The 22,439-nt window shown below is 34.1% G+C and overlaps 1 protein-coding gene across 2 annotated transcripts in view; it reads right to left on the reverse strand.

The window, feature by feature from the left end:
* FMN2 (formin 2) overlaps nt 1-22,439 on the reverse strand; it is a 158,331-nt gene that overhangs the window by 109,104 nt on the left and 26,788 nt on the right. The window contains exons 3-5 of one of the 2 annotated variants that reach the window (XM_064648703.1): nt 17,980-18,127; nt 13,241-13,302; nt 694-726 (exon numbers count right to left, since the gene is read on the reverse strand). In XM_064648703.1, coding sequence (XP_064504773.1) covers nt 694-726; nt 13,241-13,302; nt 17,980-18,127 — 243 coding nt within the window. The remainder of the gene's footprint in view (nt 1-693; nt 727-13,240; nt 13,303-17,979; nt 18,128-22,439) is intronic. The other variant, XM_064648704.1, reaches the window with a different exon arrangement.

Raw genomic sequence — 22,439 nt, forward strand, 5'->3', positions numbered from 1 at the left:
AAGAAACAGTTTTTCTGTTGTCCTCAAGACATAGCATTTCAAACAACCTGGTGTTTTTCTGCTGTGTTGAACCTAAAGATCACCAACATACCCAGGTTTTCACAGAAACAGCATATTATGAACAAACAAGATTTTGATGTGAATGAAGATATATTTATCCAGAGGAAATTATGTACTTTATTTATTTGGTTTAAAAATCAAAGAAACTAAAAGCAAAAAACCCCACAACAAACAAACAAACAAGGGAACAGTATCTGTGTGTTTCAGTAATTATTTTAGATAGAGATACTTTTCATTTTGACTATTAAGATGCCCTCAGAGCAGTTTAATTAGATTTCTGCCTTTCCCCTAGTTTAAAGTCTACCTCTGGATCAGAAAGGACTGTATCAAACAAATGAAAGTCACAGAATGCTTCCACTATCCTCAACAAGAAAGGAAATTTAAACTATATATAAATCCAATTGGAAAAGAAAATCATACCATTTTCTTAGAAGAATAAGCAAGGGAATACTTAATTTTTCATACATGTGAAAGATGGTCAAAAGCTCTTGACAAGGACCGGAAGACTGAGATTAATAAAATCACACATAATGAAAAGAAGTTTCATTTTCAATCCAGAGGACACTTCCACAGCAGAAACCTACAGGGTTTAAAAGAGTTATGAGGAAATTTTTTCTTGCCTAGAGTTCTTACCCAGGACCCAGGTACTGTGGGACAGTCTTCTTTCTGTAAAGAAAGAAAGAAAGGTGGATGCTTAACCCTTGCTTTATCCGTGTGACTTGAGTATGAAAGAGTGAGCAGGAAAAAAAAATTCAGAGGTGTATGGCTATAGAACAGTGCCCAGCATTTTTTAATCAGGTTGTACATGTTCCATGTGCAATGAGTTGGATGCTGAATCTGGGACTGATGTCCTCTTTGTGTTGCACTGATAGGCTTGTGTGTACACTGATCTGGGAATACCGGCTTTACTGGCTAAAGGTTGCGCACTTCGATCTTCACGTGTACCAAAAGCCATTACATCCAATTCATTCCAATCTTGTCATGTTTTCCACATATGCATATCAGATGGCCAGCATAGAGCTGATCTGTATAGATAGAACATATCCAGGATCTTCAAACATGTAAAAGATCAGATTACAGCTGCCTCCTCTATGGAGTCTGACAAGCGAGTCTATCAAATGAGCGACTGAAACCTACAGACCATTCTACAACTAAATTTCCAATCAGAAAAACCCCGTATCTGTGAAAGTTAGCCCTAGTCTATACATATAGACACACATATATGTGCATCTGTATTATATATTTATCTATGTCTTTCTCAGCTTTCATTCACTTACATACTTTATGAATAGCCATAATGTATCTTTTTCTTTGAAAATAAATGTAATGGCAGTTCTTAGCAGTAATTTTGGAATATTTGAAAAATAAAGGCATATTAGAGTTCAATTTTAGAAGTTAATACCTTATACTATTACAAGCCCAAAAGCTGCATCAGCAGTTTGTTCATTTTCAGCAATTTGTCACTTACTGTCATGAAATTACCTCTTTGGGTGGAATTCATATTTAGATGATAGGATTATATTTGGATTGATTATTTTTTAAAACCTTAACTTTTTAGTTTCTCTACATCAGAATTCATGAATCAGAGTCTATGCTGCTACCTAGTTGCAAGAACACTCAGGAAATGAAGCATACAGTTAAACAAGATAAAGATGGACAGAATAAGACCCCTCAGGTCTTCCAGGAAGTGAGCACCTGGGAATACGTGGTGGTACTAGCAGTGTACAGTTACTTGGAAGGATGCTCTTTCTAACTGCTTTGTTAATGAATGCCCTTTTTCTACGCGAAGTGAAACATTTTTGAACGCGCACGCTCACCGAATGGCACAAAGTAGAGCCACTGTAAGAATTTAATTCAGTCAGAGAAATGTGATCTCTATTCAGGTTTCTCTCTTTAAAGCTGTCTCATTTTCAAAGCTACTTCTTGCAACTGCAGATCAACCTTAAGAAAAGGAGACACAACATTTAACAGGCATTTTTTTAGTGCTACAGTGATTGTCAAATGAGAAGTACTGGTGGAGACTTGATTTGCATTCAAACAAAATAGCATCCATCTAATTAATTCTCATATATCACTTAGCTCATTGCAGCATTTTAGTTTTACAGCAGTTGAAGCTGAGTCAAAAGTTGGCAAACTTGCCAATAGCATTAGGGAGAACTGCTGAAGATTAGAATGAGTATTGGATACTGGTTTCTTCCTTAGACTACCTTTTTGTGAGAAGTTTCTACTTTATTGAAGTTGTACATATGGGGACAAAGGATACACATTTTCACAATAATCCATGTTTCTTCCTCCAAGCATAAAGAAACATGATACACAGCTCCCCAGTATAGCTCTGAGCAAGTAAGATCTGAAACAAAAAGAGTGTAGTGCATTGCCCTGCCTGAACTCATAAACTTTATTTGGTGGATGTCAGAGAATCTCCCACTCAGTGACACACTGCAAGAGATGGATTATACCAGCCTGCACTGTGCTGGCATCAGGACTGTGTAACTCTTCCTAAACTAAAGAGCTGAGACATGTCTAATGAACCAAGTGGTTTTGTCATAACCTATCATGGGTGACAAAAAAAATTACCAAACCATTACATGCAGAAATCAATAATTATTGGAATTCAAATAGTTCAAATAAACAAACACAGGCTTAGCAGGGAACATACACCCTTGAAGAAGCACTGCAAATGCCAACTTTTAAAGCTGGAGGTCAAAGGAAAAAGAACTTTGTTCAGATTAGATTCTTGAAGTTTCTGTTCCTAAACAGTTTGAGTTCCTTATCCCTGGGCTAAGTGCATTTAGGAGGATAAGATATCAGTTCTTTACAGTACCCATTTTAATAAATAATAAAAACCCCGAATCAACTTGAGGTACATCAAAGATTGAAAGAGTTTTCTCTCTATAAAGTGTAACTCTTAACTGAAACAAAACCTTAGATTATCCCCACATTTTGCTACAATAGGAATCTAACAAGAATTTTTGTAGACTACAGAGAAGGCAAGACAAAATAAAATCTCACAGAACCACTGACCACTAGGAGATACACAGAAGTCAAGTATAATGACTGTAGTCTTACATAATGCTACTTTTAGTCTGAACAAATAATTTTTTTCAGCCTGATTGTCCGGAAAATTTTAGACCTGTTTTATTTTAAAAAACACAACCAATCAAGAAAAAAAAAGATCCACTCCCCTGCAAAAAAAACCCCAAACCAAAACAAAAACAAGCCAAAAGGCCTCTCTCAAGTCTTGAAGGTTTCTGTCCTAGCATAGATTAAATTTCACTGTTAGAGAGACATGAAACAATACAGCAGTAAACAAGACTTGTAAAAAGGCTTATCCCTCCACATTGCCTCATTTAGCTCAGAAACTGGTTCAACTGTTCTATCACTCGTCCAGTGTAAAACAAGTAAAAAAAGACAATGGGCACTGAAAGAAAAAAAAAAAAAAGTTGAACTTTATTAATTTTAATATAACCTTATTTTATCTGTTTATGGTGGTTTTTACATGTTGTGCTGTGGACTGCAAAGAGACTGCTAGAGTATGATTAGCTATGCAGATGAAGAGCTAACTAAAACCAAGCCACTATGTTAGCAATCCAATAAGCAACAGGTACCCTGAGAGTCACAGATTTCCTTAAAAATTTGTATAAAAACTGTCTGATTTTCTCCTCCATATTTAGGCAGTTTATTGAAATACCTATCACATGATGGATCACTTACTTTTTCCATTGCCTGTGTTTGTTCTAAAGTATTTAAACTATGAATCTAAAATATTTGGTTAGTTTTCCTGTGTTTTCGGGCCAAGGCAACCATCTATTCTGTAAAAACACAAAATAAAATCTAGCATACCTCAAACATTACTACATTGACATACTAGAAAAAGCCATTGAACTTTTTCACACCAGGCCTTTTCCTGATTTTCAATTCAGCTTGGAACTGAGCAGCAACCTGGAAAGTAGTCACTGTATAAATTAACTCATTCTATTGTTATTTCTCTGTTTTTCACATACAAAAACCATACTAGTTTTTATGCAAGAAATAACAGTAAGGATTCTATGACCTAAAATGTGAACATTAATAAACTAAACTTGAAGGACTTGGAATGCCTTTAATCTCCAGTAGTGGAGATCAAAAAAGCTAATGATTTTCTAGGTGAACTTTGCCACACCCTGATAAGCAACTGTCCAGAGCATGATACTTCCACACACTGCTTGCCCTTTTTATCCAAGAGTTCAGCCAGACCACAAAATGGGAGGTTTACATGTTGCTTTTGTTTCAGGCTTCCAGCAGGGAATAAGCAGTAAAAAATATCCACAGTAAGAATAAATCTTTGTAGAAAGGGATAGTTAGTCTTCTCTACCCTGAAACATGAGCCTACTACTCACAACAGAAAAACCTTGTGGAAATGGAATCAGAGCCTTCACAAATGCATCCATGAATATGCTGTAGGCAGGGGCCTGGAAGTCAGTCACCTTCTCTAACTCTTTTAAAGTGTGAAGGCTATATTAAAACTAAGGCTGTATCATTTTGAGTGAAAGAACCTTAAATAAAGTCAATCACAACCGAGCAACCAAAAACAAGATTTAGGTTTTGAGGGGTTATGCAAAACCTTTTTGGTATCATGGACATGAGAAAAAAGTAATGTCTCTTTTTAGAAAAAGATGAATATTGATAGCAAAAGTCAATTAAACATTCAGCAATATGTAACAATTTTTATCAATAGTTTTGGGCGTATTCTCTAAAGAATAAATACAAAGAAAAACTTGTATTCAAAAACAGAAAATGGAAAACAGAAAAAGAAAACAAGTGATTTTACTGTTTTTATTTATTTATATCAATTTAAAATAGAAAACCTAGAGATAGCTATCTTTTGATCTAAATGTAAGTAGAAGACAAAATGGTTAGCCTGTTTTATATCCAAGGATTTTAAATTATCCTCAGCTTTTCTTTTAAGTTCTCATTCAGGTATGGCAGTATATCATGGTTGTTTGTTTTGTTTTTAAATTATTTAGGATATTTCTAAGGAAAAGAAGTATTTATTCTTACTGAGAAAACCATTTCTTATCTCTCTTCTACCTAAAGGGTCCTGTGGAAATTCTCAGGATCAACACCAACAAAAGGAAACACCTGATCTTTAACGCCAAGAGAATAGCATAAGATCTCTCAAATAGCTTAAGTCCACTTGACAAATTAGATGTCCTGCTAGGAATGTCACAAGAAGAAATTTTCTTTTCATATACACATATGCACACAAACTTACATACATACACTTTTTGTGCTGCTCTCCTGTGTCTAATGTAATTTCTTCATCTGTTCTCTTCAATCTCTGTAGAATTCTTTTTAAAAAATTTGAAAGGTAAATACTATAGTAGCAAAAATATTCTACATAATCCAAGTATACTATGGTACCACGGAACATAAAAAATCTCTTTGGTTTCACCTTGCTCCAAAATATGAGAGAAATTTCATATATAAATAATGAAACTTCCATTATAAATCATATTTTGGGAGAAGGGGAGTTTACAGGTTTCATCTGAAATAGGATTTCCGTTTTAGAGAATTTAAGAAAAAACAAATTGCATTTTGACAATTGATGAATACAGCTTATATATATTTTGCTCTAACCAGGAATGCATAGTATGAATATGCATAGTATGAATGGCACGAGTATTACCTCAATTTCTCAATTTTCATGAGTAAAAAGAGTGAGGAGTCAGAGGAGAAGAGAGAAAACAATTTAAACAGAATTTTCAATAAGTATATGAATATCATGCTTTTCTATTCACTGCTCCCTCAGAGAAGTTACTGTACTCTGGTAGTATTTTACAAGAAGCTCACTGTAAAAGGCAAGAGAAGAAACATATTAGGGGTCAGAATCACACACAAGCACAGACAGAAAAGAGGTAATTCTTTCTATACAAGCCCTATCCCATAATTCTTTTTCAAAAGATGAAACTTTCTCATATTAGAGCCAAGGATCTTAAGTATCACCAAGTAATTCTAGTTAAAATAAATAAGTTTCTCCGTTTTACTCTCATTCTCCTTTTTTCCCCATCAGTGACAGAAGAAAAGGAAGTACGTAAATACTAAATTAACTTCCACTCTATAGAATTTGCAAGCACACTGTTCATGCACTATTATTGCCCAAATCTTAAAGCTGGTGCTACTTTTCCAAGAAGTTGTACCTAAAATGACAAAAAAAAAAAGCTTGTCTGGTTTTGTGTAAGTATAAAGTATACTTAAAATGGAAAAAGAAAAATGTCAATTATGATTACAGGGTGCAAAATTTATATTATATTCTGCCATATTCTCACAAAAGTCTTTGATGAAGAAGTTGTGACACTAGATGAATCACAAGAACTTGACCAGCAGTTTCCTGAGAATTTTAATCAATGCCGGAACATATGTCGTATTTGAATTAGGAGTAACTCACAGGAAATACATGTGCTTTTTGAGCACACATTTTCATCTCCTTTAGCTGTTATTGAAACAACACATCGGAAACATAGCAAGACTTACTGTTTTACCACTGACTAGGCAAAACAGGAAGTATATATTAGCATTACCACATACCCATACTCAGAGACGAGCTAAGTCCTGAGAAAAAAACCACCACACATCTAAGCTAACCTGGCTTGGACCAGGGTGTTGCTGGGAAAGGGTCTGTACATGACCCTAATGTCTACTTATGACCTCCTTATGTCTACTTAAACCTGAACTGTGCTATGATTTTTTGTGTATTTCAGATCTATGATATATGGCATGCTACCTCAATTAAAGTGGAAAAACAAAATGAAGAGCCTTTAAAAGTGAAATGAGCACAGAAGTAAAACTTCATCTTGAAATTAATATGAAGACTACAGATTAGAAGAAAACAAATTTTAGTCTTACCACAATAAGGAGGAAGAGTGCAAAAATGTGCTATTGTCACTCCACTGAAAATAATACCAGTATGTCATTTCTTTTAAAGAGGAAAAAATTTCAAGCAACACAATAGAAGTCAATCCAAGTATTGTGAAGTTTGGATATAATACAAAATACTAACATTTGTACTGAGAATTAAATGCTTTTATTTTTCTACCACACAGGTTTGACATACTATATTCCTTTATTTTTATTTAAATATGGAGTCTGTGATTTATATTTTATATTATGTCAATTAATTATGTCCAATGCACTTTTATCTCCCTCTTCTTTTTAACATCTCCCTAATATGAACTAAATAGAAAATGGATTCAATATTGTTGTTGAAGAAATAAATTTCATATCCAAAAGAAAACTGACCTCTTTATTTAAATGATGGTAATTCAGCAGTAAAACTTTTTAATTATCACTACAAAGACAGTCATCCAGAAGGCTTGTAGACCAAACCAAATGTTTTCCCTTCACTGGTTTAAAAAACAAACAAACAAACAAAACAACTTAACTGTGACTGAATAGGGCTTTCTAAACTTCTAATGTTTTGGGCCTCTGTTATTATTTCTTATTTTTGGGACAGAGTCCCAAAAATTAGCTTTGAGAAATGTTCCAATTACTAAATTTTGCTTAGATTAAACAGAGCAATTGTATGTACTTTTTATAGGCTAACTTATTGACTACCAGAAAACCACCACTTTGACTAAAAAAAAAAATTAAAAAAATTGAATTCTTGCTCTAGGGTGTCTGCTGGACTGCCCTGCATTGATTTACAAGAGCCTTGCAGTCCATTCAAAAATCCTTAACTGCCATCTAGTGGCTGAGTAGGCCGACTTCCTTCCTATGATGTCCTGACTCTTTAGTTAAATACCTCTTCCCTTATTGTTATTATTTCTATTTGCTTTCTCATTCTTTCTTTCTGGCCTAAGAAACCTCGACATTATCAGAAGACAGTATTTTAATTACAAGTTCAACTACTAATCATGTAGGAAGCAGAACTGACTGGAACAGACAATCTCTGTTTAAATTTTATTGAGGTCTCAATTAAGAGAATCTCACTTCTTGTTTTAAAAAGTTTAGTTAATTAATCTGCTACAGTTTTAGAAAATGAAAAATCTATTCATGCTTGTTAGATTTTCTGAAAACAAACCATAAAAGAAACCTGAAAATGGCAGAATGTTTCAACTGAAAAGTAACTTCTAATATTAAGAATCAAAGATTCCCATCAATAAAACTGGAAGCTTCTGCATAAAAACTATATTTCATGAACATAAAATACTTGATTTGCACTTAAATTGTCCTGGAGTGAGTGAAGTTCCACAAAGGTTAGATTCCCCTTTACTACTTGAGCAAAATGCTCTGCATTTTAGCAGTTCCTGTGACCCTGGCAGTAAAGTTGTCTGTCAGGTTTCTATCACCTCTTGTTTCACACAAAGTTTGTTTCTTTTTTGTACATTTCTGGTAAAATATCATTTACTCTTAAGGCTAACAAGAAAACACTAGATATGCTTCCTGATATTCATCAGCTTAAAGCTAAGATACCCCAATTCTAATGTTACACATTGGACCTGCAATTAGAACGTGAGTTCCTCCACACCACATATCGCAAGTCTGGGTTTATTTTTTGCAAGACGAAAAGATAGATTTGTACATCTGAATTTTTTTTAGTTTTTTGTTTTCTGAAATTTGGGTATGCTAGTAAGGTGTTGCAGAAAGTTTACATTGATACAGTTCTCCTTAAAAGAAGATATCCAAGTCTAGTCACTATCGTGGTTTATATGGAAACTTCCAAGAACATTTACTTCTTTCACAATCCTTTCTTTCCTCAGTGACACAACTGTATATAGTAGATCCTTGTGAATATGTCATACATTTTTGTTGATTGCCTTTTTTTCTTTTTAACCTACATATGTAACTGTTTTGGCTGCTGAAATCTAAGACTTTGGTGGTCATATTTTTGTAGGAAAAGAATTGTTTTAGGGTAACAGTTCATTGCTTCCACAAGCCTTCTCTTCCCCCTTACAAAAAGTAACCTTTCAAATAGCAAAGGCATGGAAGAGGAGTGACACTTGTTCCCAGGTACTTTCTGAATAAATATCTCAAGAAAGAACATGTAAAATCAAGCAGTGTAAGAAGAGCAATAGCCATAGAACAGTTTGGTAGTTCATAAAGGAAGAATTCCCAGTTTTCCTCAAACTCTTGTCGAACACAGCTGTTCACTAGTCTTATCTACAGTTGGCCTCTACCCTGATGAAAGCCATGTAATATCTAAATAAAACAGGTTTCATATCAGACTCCAAATCTGATAGTATAAAAACAGGTTTATAAAATCTCCCTTTTTTATTTTATTACTTCTTGTGTTTCACCATTTCAACCAAGTCTTTTATCTACCTTTCTTATCCTACTTTCACCTGTGAAGAATAATTTCTGAAATTTCATTTAAGAGAGAGTTTTGAGCAGCATGCGTGTTTCTGAGACAAATTCTAGTGGTGACATTTTATAATGAAAAGTTAATCCCAGTCCCACCAACGTTTTATACTTTCTAAATAGACTGATTATATTACATTTATCGTAAAGGATTTCAAAACCTTTTTTCTTGCATTACTAAGTGTCAAAATTGGAACATTTCAAATGTCACTAAGCTATTACCCTAAGGAGTTATAATAATTCATAGTTAATGACTACAGTAAGTAAAAAGGCCCCTGCTGAAAGATTGAGAGAGGAGTTACCAGTAAAGTGTGGTAGTTAGGAATAGTCTAAAGAGACACTCCAAGAGTCAAACTTATGTTTTTATAAAGCAGGAAGTATCCTCACCGTGGCAAAACCTGGCCTGTAATTTAAGTTTTTTAAGACTAGCATTGTTTCCCTATGATATTGTTGGAAAGCACACCAATAAATCACACAGTAGAAATCTGTCTTCAGCACCTGAGAACTGCCAAAATTTTGTCTGGCTGTTAGAGCCAGTGGAAGTACATGTTGTTCCAAAAATACATATAATTTTGGTTGAGATTTATTTCTTGGCTTAAATGTGGTGAACCAAACCAAAGTGAAAAACTGAGATGGAAACATGAGCATAAGAATTTTTTTGATAGTAAGCTTTTCTGATGTAAATATAGTTTAAATGCTCAATGTAAAATATCTTATAAGCAAACTACTAGCAACTGGAACAATCTGGCAAAACCCCATCTCCTGAGACCAGGGACCACGCATCATCAATGGTATAAAGAAGGATTCATTACATCTGGATGCTAACTTTTAAATAAATGTAATGAGGGCTCTCTTCTTAAATTAATAGACAATCATTACAAATGATCAAAAATAGAAATTTCATATAATTTTATAATAAGATTTATAATACAATAAGGAATTTAGGTGCCTTTCAAACAACTTTAGGTTTCTAGTCCTGTAATGTCCTACTGCTAATTGAAGCTTAGTTTTCATGTACTTATTTTGCAATTAAAGGATTTTTTCTCCCCTTCTTCTTTTTACTGTTTTTGCCTACCATATAAAGAAAACCAAGGTAATCTGAAAAGTGAGTTACAGTGTAAGGAAAATTGATAAAGTAGCATAAAAGATCAGGGGTACAAAGCAAAGCGGAAATTTGCTCCTGTACAAAGTACAGCTGTCAGGTCTAAAGATCAGGTTTGAAGCTGGAATTTCTAAATTAGGACATTCAGTTTTTCTCTTCTCCCTTCACTAGAAGAGCTGAGCCTAAAAAAATTTTCTCTGTTTGCACTGGGAAGACTAAGCAGACATTGTTGCTCTTTGGCATTTCAAAAACAGGACTTGAAATGGCTGCCAATTTTTCTTATTTTGGCTCTGCTTAACAATTCCTGTACTAAAAGAAAGCACAACCCCTCAAGCACAACAGATCCTCATTTCTTTCAGTTGTAATTTTTTTAAATTAGGTCTTTTTGACTCAAAAAAGCAGTCTTAAACTTCTGGATATTATGCTGCAAAACATGAAGATTATATCTAAAATTGTAAAGATAAGGAAATTGAGAGGATATATATATATAAATGTCCCTTCCATTGGCAAGGAAGTCTAGAATATGGGCTCTCTATGTTACTTGTGCTTTTAATGTAGAATTATTCTGAACTCTTTAGTTAACTACTTATCATAAATGAGACAATTTTTCAACATCACGTTACAGTTGTGTTCATTTCTATGTCAACCATCTTCAATTATTTTAATAACATGTGGAAAATGTCTTTTCCCAGGAGAGAAAAGAGGGAGAGGAAAGAAGACTTGGCTGATCAATTTCTAATATTACAATAGAGTTTTCTTTCTTTTTCTGTATCAAAAGAAAAAGAGAAAAATCACTACTGGGGTAACTTCATCCACTGCTTGCTTTTTTTCATTAAGGAAAACTAGCTAGACAAATAAAAGAGGATATATCTCTAATAGAAATACGTCATAACATTTTATCACTTTAAAAATGTAAACATAACACCAAGAATTATCTGGTTGCAGTAAAGGATTTACCTACAAACATGATGGCCATTCTACTTTCTAGATATTTTTATAGATTGATATAGTTGGACATTGACGGATACATAGAATACTCTCAACTGCTTGAGACTGTACAGAAATAATTTGAACATACGACAACATTTTATCCACACATATGATTCCTCAAATTATAAACTTCCACTTGGATTTTCAAAATGAAACAGAAAGATGACAACATAATATAGCAAAAACTTGAGATGACTTTCTGCAAGCAGAGTGATCCTGTTAGTTCTGCACTTTATTGATGAATAATAGTATAGAATGGAAGAAGTTCACATTACTGTCATAAGAGATCAACACTGAGCAAGAGAAATGGAAATCTCTAATAACACAAGCAAATGTTGTTTGTTCAAGAAATCACACACTGCTCTAGTGCTGCTGGTTTAACTTCATCCTCATAGAAAATCTCATAATAATAATTTTTTTTTAGGTAAAATACCCAAGCATTCATAAACATATTTCAATTAATTATATTTCCAAAAAGAAAACCTTTCATATACATTGTGTCTTGCAATGAATTAAAATCTTAGAGACAGATTAAATATGCTCCTTATGTACAATAATTTTCTGGAAGTATAGGAAAAAGTACTTTTTCAAAGTAAATAGTAGAAACCATTGCTAGTGAGTAACAAATATAAAAATAGCATGGGACAGATATATTTTAGGTTGAACTTAAAAGACTGCAATATAGGATAACTTCATAATATTATTTTAATTAATGGGCTCTAGTTTTAAAATGTTCCTTACTATGGAGGTAGAAGAATTTAGGTAACCACCTAGAAGACCTACTTTAATGTTGTTTGGCAAGATAGAAGCCACAACGTTAATACACCTACTCTTCCCACGCATGGCTCATAAAAGATGTGGTCAAGCCCAAATTAAATTTGCAAGTCTAATGATCAATAGTATACATTTACCTAGGCATTTTCACAAGTGCTGCTCAATGCAGTGATGCTTGAACCATCTTGTCACTAACAAAAAACCCAAAAAAAACGAAACACACCACACAGAAAGACAAACCCAGGAGAGGAAACAAGGAAGGGAGGAAACAAGAAAAGGCAAACAAGAGATTTCAAGAGCTTTTGGTCACTCCTTGTTTCAAACAAGTATTTCAGAAAAACATAACTCTGCCTTCCTTCTAATGACTTGCAAAACAACTGAATGGTCTTATTACCTAGTAAGATAAGTCCAGCAGCTAGTTTTTTGAGGAAACAAAATTTGAAGTTCCTCAACCCCATCAAATTGCATCACCTTTAATGAAGAATAGAACACGTATGGTGACATGCTAAAAAGATAAAACAGACTGTGCTTATCTTGCACAAGTTTAACCCAGACTGTCCCAGTATTATATCATCACTTATTTATAAGTCCAGCATGGCACCCTAAACCTATTCCCTTACTACCACCTTTATAAGATGCAGCGGAGAGTCAGAAAAAAAAATCTCTGACATTTATACTTACATGACCTTTTGTAGATTAGCTAATATAACCAGGTCTTCTACTACTATTGCTTAGTAATGCCATCAGACATAGTGTTAATTTACTTCCATGTGAACAATAAAATTTTGTAAGAATCACCTTAGGCAGGCAGAAACCTTCAATCTCTGTACCAAAATACACCAAGGAGCATATAAAAAACTCCATGTTTTCATTCAGAACATTCAGTGCACAAAACTGTTTCAAAAATGTCTGAAAGAAATACTGCTTTTGCACTCATTTTAAAAAATTATAGATATAATATCTCTGTTAGAATCTTACCTGTACTCGCTGAACATCATCTATGCATTGCTTCTCTTTTTCTAGGACTGTAGATTTCAACTCTGAATTTGAAAAGAAGATACAGATTTTAAACTTCTATATTTAAAAAATTCATTGATCTTTCGAAAGACATATTAAAAAATTAATGAAATGAGAGTAGAGCTAGAAAGAAAACAGTGCAAACTGTCCCAATTTCCAAATTATCTCTAAAATCAATGGAACAGGTTATATGTATAAATAAAGCCAGGCTAAATTCAATTTGCAATGTATGTATTATGACACAATGTTAAATGTTACCATCTTAAACTTGAAAGAAGTCCATTTTGTTTGATCGAAGTTTCTGATTCAAAGAAAAAGATTTACTTATGGCTCTATTATACATATTCCACAGAAGGTCATGGGAAGGTTCTTATGATGTCCTTAAAACTAATGACTATTGCCAGCTATGTTGCCTTTTTCATATCCTTCACTGGCCCTCTTCTGCCCTACCACAAATTAGAAATTTCCACAATGACATTGATAGTGATACAGATCTCAAAAAGGGCAGCAAAACAGGAGACACAATTAGATTCTGTTTCTTATTTTAAAACCAGAGTATCTTCTGACCTTAAAGAACCTTACTGTGCCTCAGTTTCCTTGCCTGATAGGAAATAATGAGAAAAAACAAACAAACAACTCCACAGCAGCTACACAATGCAAAGATCTCTACCAAGTTTAGTAGCTACTGCTCGTGATGCCTCTTTACTGATCATAACCTAATTTTGTACTCATGACAAGAATAGAAATATTTTTGTTACATCTGCCCAAAGAGAATAGATTGTTTTGTATCCTTCTCATATCTTTTAAAGGTACCACTATTCAACAGGGAAATATCTTGTCCATTTTCAGAAAGAGTGAAGCAGCTGTGATCCAGAACCTCTAGTTAGAAGAGGACACAGGGGAGGCTTCATTGCAGTCTACAACTTCCTCGTGAGGGGAAGAGAAGGGGCAGGCTCTGATCTCTTCTCTGTGGCGACCAGTGACAAGCCAAGGGAATGGCCTGAAGTTGTGTCAGGGGAGGTTTAGGTTGGATATTAGAAAAAGGTTCCTCACCCAGAGGGTGGTTGGGCACTGGAACAGGCTCCCCAGGAAAGTGGTCAGCACCAAGCCTGACAGTTCAAGAAGAGTTTGGACAATACTCTCAGGCACATGGTGTGACTCTTGGGGATGGCCCTGTGCCAGGCCAGGAATTGGACTCAATGATCCTGATGGGTCCCTTCCAACTCAGCATATTCTGTGATTCTGTTATTCATAATTCCTAGACATTTGACCTTCTCACAGCTGTCTGACAATCCCATCTGTTGGGAGGTGAGACATACAAGGGAGAAGTTTCATTGCCAATGTATATTATACTGCAGTGCTACCCCTTGAAAATTAACAATCAATTTTTTTTTACCTGGATTTGGATAGGTTACCATTTACAGGAAATAACTCATCATTTAGATTTTAGATTTCTCTGTGGTTGAGAGAAATTTTCATATTCATTTTATCTTTCCTCACAATAAGTTTATTGTTTGCTGATTTTCTACTACTAGACATTTACACACATGACAATATTTTCTATCATGCAAATTAGCGCAACTACCTCCCTTACTCAAAAGTACTTAAGAAATACTAACAGACTGTTCCTATCTATTAGACTGTATTTAAGAATTTGACAGATTTGTCTAGGTTATTTTTACACCACATTTTTAGTTTTGTTCTAAAAAGGGTTTAATATAAGATGAAGTCAGGGTGATATGAGTAGTTAACTTCAAGGTTAGCTTGACAAAATTTAGCAAATACAATATATTCCCAGCAAACTAACAGCATTTCAGTTTTGTTAAGCAAAATGAAAAAAAAAAGAAAAACCCTCAAACACTACCACCACAGCTGAAAAAAAAAAAAAAAGAAAAAAAGGCTAAGGAAAGGAAAAGAGTGCTATATGACAAACCTTTCCTTTAAACCAAACCAAACATTATTTTTTTGGTAACTTTTTTGGTTTTAGATTTTTTCTTTTAAAAAGACTAACTTAGATTTCAGGTTGTAAACCCACAGATACATTTATTGTCCTGGGACTGTTTCATTTTGCAGAAGTTGCATAGTCTTTGAGTCTCTTCACAAGTAGTTAAAATAGTCACGTGGGAGACAGGATGATTGGACTCTAGTTCCTGTTTATTTGCCTTTTCCTATATGTTAAGTAGAATAATGTCCACAGCAAAACATTAAAATAATTGGATTTCAAATACCCTGTTGAGTTTAGAGTCAGGCAATGTGCTGAGATGTGAGAATGGTATACTGAAATGCCATAAGCAGTGTTGGGAACAGATTTTGAATATTCAGATAGAAAATTAGTGGCATACACATTGATCTTCTTGGTGATGTTGACTCATTTTGTGCAAAACCTTCTCCAAATCCAGAAATGAAAAATGTTTTTGGCATAAGTATCTACTGACTTGAACCCAAATTCACATTAGGTATTTCCAAACTTCAGTTTTTAAATAAAGAGCCAACCTAAAAAAACCTCCCAAAATAAAAGACTAAAACAAATTAAAAAAACCAACCAAACAACAATCAACCTGACAAAAAACCCCTCAAAACCTCCTGACCACTCTAATAGCCCTTTCCTCATGCCCAGCAATGCTCCACATGATACAGAGCATACAGCAAAAGTATTTAATACATACTATACTAAACAGATGATTAACCACTTTGCTAATTTAGGAAAGACTACCTAAGACCTTGCAGAATTTCATCTTGCCTTATTTAAAACTTGAAGGCCTACTATTGCCTTCATATTAATGTGCATAATAAAAACAAAGATTCTCTCTATAAAAATATTCTGTTGCACTCCTTTCTCTATCAATATTTTTGTCTAAAACGCATGTTTTTGTTTATGAACCATTGTTTCTAATGTTAATATTTTATCTGTTTAATCCAGACAGCAATAATTATATATAATACAAAATATAGCTACCCTACACACAATAATTTAAACCTTTTGAAAAAATGTTCATCCCCTACACCATTCAATGGTTCATATACATAAAATGGGAAAGATGTTTATCCTCAGGTTTCACATCACTCACTTCCAGGTTCTTCCAAATGGCAAGCATATGAACAATCAAAGAAAAGTTAAATTATCTATCTGAGTTTTATTCAGAATTACAATTTTTTCCTTTTACCTCCATGCCCTACACTGAAAAATCACACCCAAAATGTCAATAAATAAATATTAAGAACTATTTATCCTACATTTTGAAATAGTCAGAACACACAGTTTGCCACTTTGTTTTTAACTCTATGTTCCTAATGTTTTTGCAATTTTTCAGGGGAGGGGTTGAGATAAGGAACAGACAAGTCCTGTACACAATACATCCAGGTAGTAGGTATAGTATTAAATAGAACAATATATGAGAGAAATAAACCATGTATAATACGAATACATTTAAAAATCATTAGTAATATCATTTTGGTAGAAATGCACTTTCAAGTGTATCTTTACATTTCAAAATGCTTCATGTAATCAATTTTCTTCTAGATTTTAGAGCATGAAAGTGTTTTTTTTTTTGCACCAGCCTATGCTGGGCTAAAACCTGAAAATAAAATGAAAATAAATTCACCCTTTTGCTTTTCGAGTACAGAGTATGTTCATGAATACTCTGATCACACATCCACTGGCTAAGTCTCCAAGTTGAGAAACACAGCTTTTAGAGTAGTAGCAATGAATTTTACTACCACATATGGCAGCACCTTCATTGAGTACAGCATCATTACTTAAAAGCTGAACTAGCTCAACAATCCAGTTGATTAGTACTGCAGCATTCCATACTCTGAATTGAATGAGATTAATGCAGAGATGTTTCCTTGATGTCCAACAGGTAAAAGTCACAGCATAAATAGAGAAGCATATCTGAAATTAACTCCACCGAAAGGCTACAAGCAATACAAAGAGATCTGTTGAAATAATGACTTAATTCTTCAAATCTGAGCAATGAAAAATAGGAGTGGTAAAAAAATGGAAAATTTGAGAATATCCAGTGGCTCTCCATGGAGGGCATAGGGATGAATGCAGTCCAGAAGTGTCGAGCTGCTGAACACTAACTAATGGAAAGCAAAGCCTCCAAGAAACTGTGGTATTTGTGCATCAACACTACTAACAGAAAACAGGTTTGAAATTCTCTTCTAAATTTCTTTGTGAGCTATGAGAGAGGGTTGGGTTTTTTTGGTTGATTTTGTTTTAATTCCCATCTTAAACAAAGCTCTTAATAAGCATGAAGAAGATTGTAGAAATTTGGCTGGTAGCATAACCTCACAAATTTTAAGATAAACTGACTTTGTAAACAAGATCTCAATTTATTTTTTCCAGATACACTTTTCTTACCCCTCTGTCAACACAGGACTGCTGAATCTACAAAGGAATACCTTACACCACTCTAATAACTTGCAGTACACCACTAGTGGGCTTCTGAAGTTTTCCATATTTTTAGAAAAGTCAGCAGTTGCCAGATACACATCTTCACTGTTAACAAAAAGAATGCATTTTTGCTGGATATTTTTTATACTAGCTAACATTTATACTAGCTAACATTATTTCTGATGCTAATCCAAGATCTTCAAAGCCAGGTGTTTGTTAGTGGTTAAGATATTAAGCTTATATCTCGGATTCTAAAAGATAGCATCTTCCCCTATGCTACACATTTATCTTGTCTGAACTATACCTTCTTCCGAAACTTTGAGTCTTTGTTCTTCATCTGGAGGTTTGGGTGGGGGCCACGCAGATGGAATTCTCCTTGGAAAGCTTCCTTCAATGTAATCTGTTGAATGTGTGGGTTGGCTGACTGCAGCCCAAGTATAAAGCTGGTCTTGCTGTGATTATTAAAAAAAAAAAAAAAAAAAAAAAAAGGTTGAGAAGTTCATATAGAAATACGAGCTTAAAATACCTAAGCTTTTTTTTCCAGTACAAATAAATCAATATCCATCCCTATATCAAGGCAGACTTGGTTTTATGCTCTTCATCTCCTGAAAGAGACTTAAAATAAATCTATATTAAAAGAACTATTTTATTAACAACAGGTAATTAAGTTTTTAGTTATCTACAGCACAATGTACAGCTCAGCATCCTTTTGAGCATAAGGAACTCTTTTCCACTTCCTTTCTTAGAGAGATAACACATTCTGTGTATCATGATTGGTTCCATACAGCTGGTTTTATTGGTTAGATTAAAATATTTCAGTCCGCACTCTACATTACCCTTTTCACTAAATGCACAAGCAAGGAAAATGAGCAGGATTATTTCAGCATAAATTAAACTGATACACTTACTCTTTGCAGCCCTATTTTTATCATTTCCATTTTCATATTCTTAGAAAAACAGGTAAAAAGGTGAGGTTTCTTTTGGAGTAAAATTAAAAAAAAAAACAACAAAACCAACAAATTAACAGCTAAAAGTATTTTTAGTCCTCTAGGCTCAAATCAGTTTATATCCTTATTACTCAATAGCTTTGAGTTTGATTCTGTGATTAAAAGTAGGACACATAAAGACTGTCTAATGAAAACCAGGGCAAACTTATGCTTTAAACCAACAGAAAGATTTCACACAATTCAAGTAGTTATTCTTGTGACTCTAGTAGTTATTCTTGTGCATCAACATGCACACCTTGTGATTAAACTTTCAGAATTCTGTAAATTCTATAAAGACCATTCACAGCAACCACATGAGTATCCTAGTAAGTGACCTGGAAAGATGCAAATACTGCAGTACAAAACTGGAAAAAAAAATCAAGTCACAGGATGAAAATACAGTCATATCACAGTAAGACCTTCATACAAAGATGATGTTTATTAGATTTCATTCATGCTCTCGCCTGAGTAAAACATTGGTGATATATATTTTCATGCTACATATTTCATTTTTAGATTAAAACTTTCTTTTTCTTTTTTTTTTTTTTTTAAAATTTGAGAGATACTAGACTTTGAAGAGATTTTCAGAGGGAAGAAGAAAATAACACTTTCTCTTGGGATAATCATTATTCTATGTGACTAAGTTTTTACTTGCCTAAAAATAAGTTGTGATAAGGATGATAATGTTCTATTGAGAGCAAGTTATGTGGAACAGACAAATGCTGGTTTTAAAGTTAAAAGTTTTGGTTTCCAGAGAGTGTCCCAGTCAGGCTCAAAGGAAGCTCATTAGACCTTCCCATCACGAAAAACATGGCAAAAATCCAGACATATATATAGACCTTAGAAAAAGGTAAAAATAAATGGATAAAAAGCTTAATAAAAAGCTTAATAAAAAATGAGGTTAGATTCTTTACCTAGCCCTAAACATTATGTTCCTTGAAAAGCCTGTCCTTTCCATTAGAATGCTACCACATCTGAACATGCAAAAAGGCTTGATTAATGCAGTCCTTTGAGCAACTTAGTTCCTTCCCTTTTGTGTAATTCCAGCTTTTTAGAGGATATGTACTTCTAAGTTTCTGCTCAATTTCCAGTACTGTTTGAATAAAAAGCTGAGGAAGGGTCATACCTGTACATACTGTGTAAAGATAAAGAAAAGGTGATGGATTTTGCTATTTGTCATGTTTCTGCACCATTTAAATCTCAAAAACACATAGGAAAATAAGATCCAAAAAGGCCGTTGAGGCAAACCAGGACAAATTTTTTCTTGCCCACTCTACTACCTTGCACAGGGGAGGGAACACAGGGAAGAACACACTCTGCAGAGCATTAACTGGTTAAGCACAGTTGACTTTCAATAGGATTACAAGGCAATAAAACAAAAGACAACAGACTGTAGATAATACTGACATAGCATGAATGATGAAGACAAACAGTTAAACTGTTCTTGGACATGACATTTCAACATGCCAGTTCTTCAAAGATATAATACAATCATTTAATAACAGAATTTTGAAGTATGATTAGTCTACAGGAATTGAGATGTATTAAAAAAATAGCTCAGAATTATTGTACAGATGGGATACATTATGACGGTAATAAAATATGAAGTACCTCTGTTCTTGCTGATATAATTTACAGCATATAACATATGAGCAGTTATAAATTAAGACATCACACAACTCCATAACTGACTCTCAACTCAGTGTGGGAGCTTTGTTTGTGAATATAAAAAAGAGTATTTGTGTGTATTGCATTTAGGGGGGGTCTTTTTTCATTCACTATTCAGCACAGAGAAAGACAATGGAATGAACTCATTATGTAATAGAAATTTAGACTTCCAAAAATGCCTTGGAGGGACTTGCAATACAATGAAAATGTATCAACTTTCAACATTTAAACAAGACATTTACCAGCAACTACTTTCAGATTACTTTCAAGGTTATAAACATAATTCAGAATATGAAAAACAGCATGACAGAAAGGCATTCTGAAGCTCTGGACTTGAAGCTGATAGTCCATAATTTACACTTTAAAATGGAGAAGATTAACCCTGTCTCTGCTTTCATGCCCTTCAAAAGAGATGAATCATCTCAATGTACTAATTTCTATCTAGTGAAGCTACAGTCCAAAATCTAATGCTTTGTTTGTCTTTGGTTCCTTGTCAGTTAATATACTAACCCATCCCATTTTCCTTTTCCAAATCTGATAATGCCATAAATGCCATTATCATATTATTAGAACAGTTAGAAGAAAGGTATATACAGCCAATTCTATGATGTTAAAGTACTATTCAAACAAAAGAAACAAAATAATCCAAATTAAAAGTCTAGATTTGCTTTTAACATTAATAATCGTAGCACAATTATCCATGATCCTAGATTTCCACATTCAACTTTTTCTCCTTTAATCTTATAATTTCAGAGGGAATTTTTGGTAATTATCATTCTACATACAGTCAGTGAATATGCTTACCGTGATCAAATTTTGAATACCTCTGGGATTTCCACTTCATCTTGCTCAGACTCCACTATTTAGTTTTTAAAGCATCTCTTTTTAGGGAAAAATTACATATGTATCCTTGTAATGAATGATCCCAATCTTACTTATTCAGACTCATTTCTGGGCAGACATTGAAAGCTTAAAGCTATCTGAGTCTGGTGCACTAAACACGATGTCAAGAAGAGTTTTTATTTCCACACATCCTTACACAGCACTTTCCAGTGGTTCTTAAAAGTGCAGAGCATCTGCACAGGGGCAAGGCAAACTGCCTGCAGGATCTGATGGTACCTAATCAATATCCATTTTACCACTTAAAGATCTAGCATTTAGAATCACAGAGAGTCAGGTCTGTAGTTTAACTCACTCTCTTCCCAGACAGCTTTAAGTATGCACAAAGAATGGCTTTTCGTAACAACGTTTTGTTCTCTGGTACCACAGTGTTGCACTTCAAGTACCTAACAGATTAAATATTAAATATGTTCCTTCACTGCTTGAGCTGAGCATATGTTTTCCAGCTAGTCTCTAAAAATGGGAACTAGTGCCGTAAGCTACTCAAAGAAAAGGCCTCTAGCAAAGGACACACAGAAAGATGCTGGTGAACCCAGAACTAACGCCATGATCTAGACCTACAGCAAACATCAAAAGTCACTCTGGTGGGCCCGGAGCTTTCAGAAAAGGGGTCACACATTTTTCACACAGAGACGAGATTTGTCCCCTGGGCCACAGACTGAATTACAGATTACTATATCCCTCACTGTTGGAATATAATATGCAACCTTGAATGTATGCTTCATTGTTCCTGGAGATATACAGGTAATACAACCTTCTCCTCAATGTCGCTTCAGTTTTTAATCAGCTGTTTATATGCTTCCAGTTCAAAAAACAAAGCCATTGTGAGAAATGCTTAAAAAAAAGTACAAGAGATGGAGTTGCAATAGCAATAAGTGTACACACATTTGTCCAAAATGGCTGCAAAAGCATTAATTAGCAATGTGAGAATCAAGGGGGAGAAAAATCTGACCAGAAGTATTTTGACAATACTTGTCAACAAGGAAAAAAAAACAAAAACAAAAATGCAGGCAGAAAAGGTAGGGCAGTACAGAAGCACTCTGCTATCAGGAGTAACCTCTGCTCTTCAGGTCAGCACAGCAGTAGACAGGGAAAGTACATTAGCAGTACCTCTAAACTTTTTTAAATGAAGGTGCATTGGTGCTAACTTGCCTGATGGTTCCTGTATCAAACATTGATGTAATTGGGTTCTATCTTGTAAGAAATTTAT

This window comes from Pseudopipra pipra, chromosome 3 (genome assembly GCF_036250125.1).
Source record: "Pseudopipra pipra isolate bDixPip1 chromosome 3, bDixPip1.hap1, whole genome shotgun sequence".
Lineage (NCBI taxonomy): Eukaryota > Metazoa > Chordata > Aves > Passeriformes > Pipridae > Pseudopipra > Pseudopipra pipra.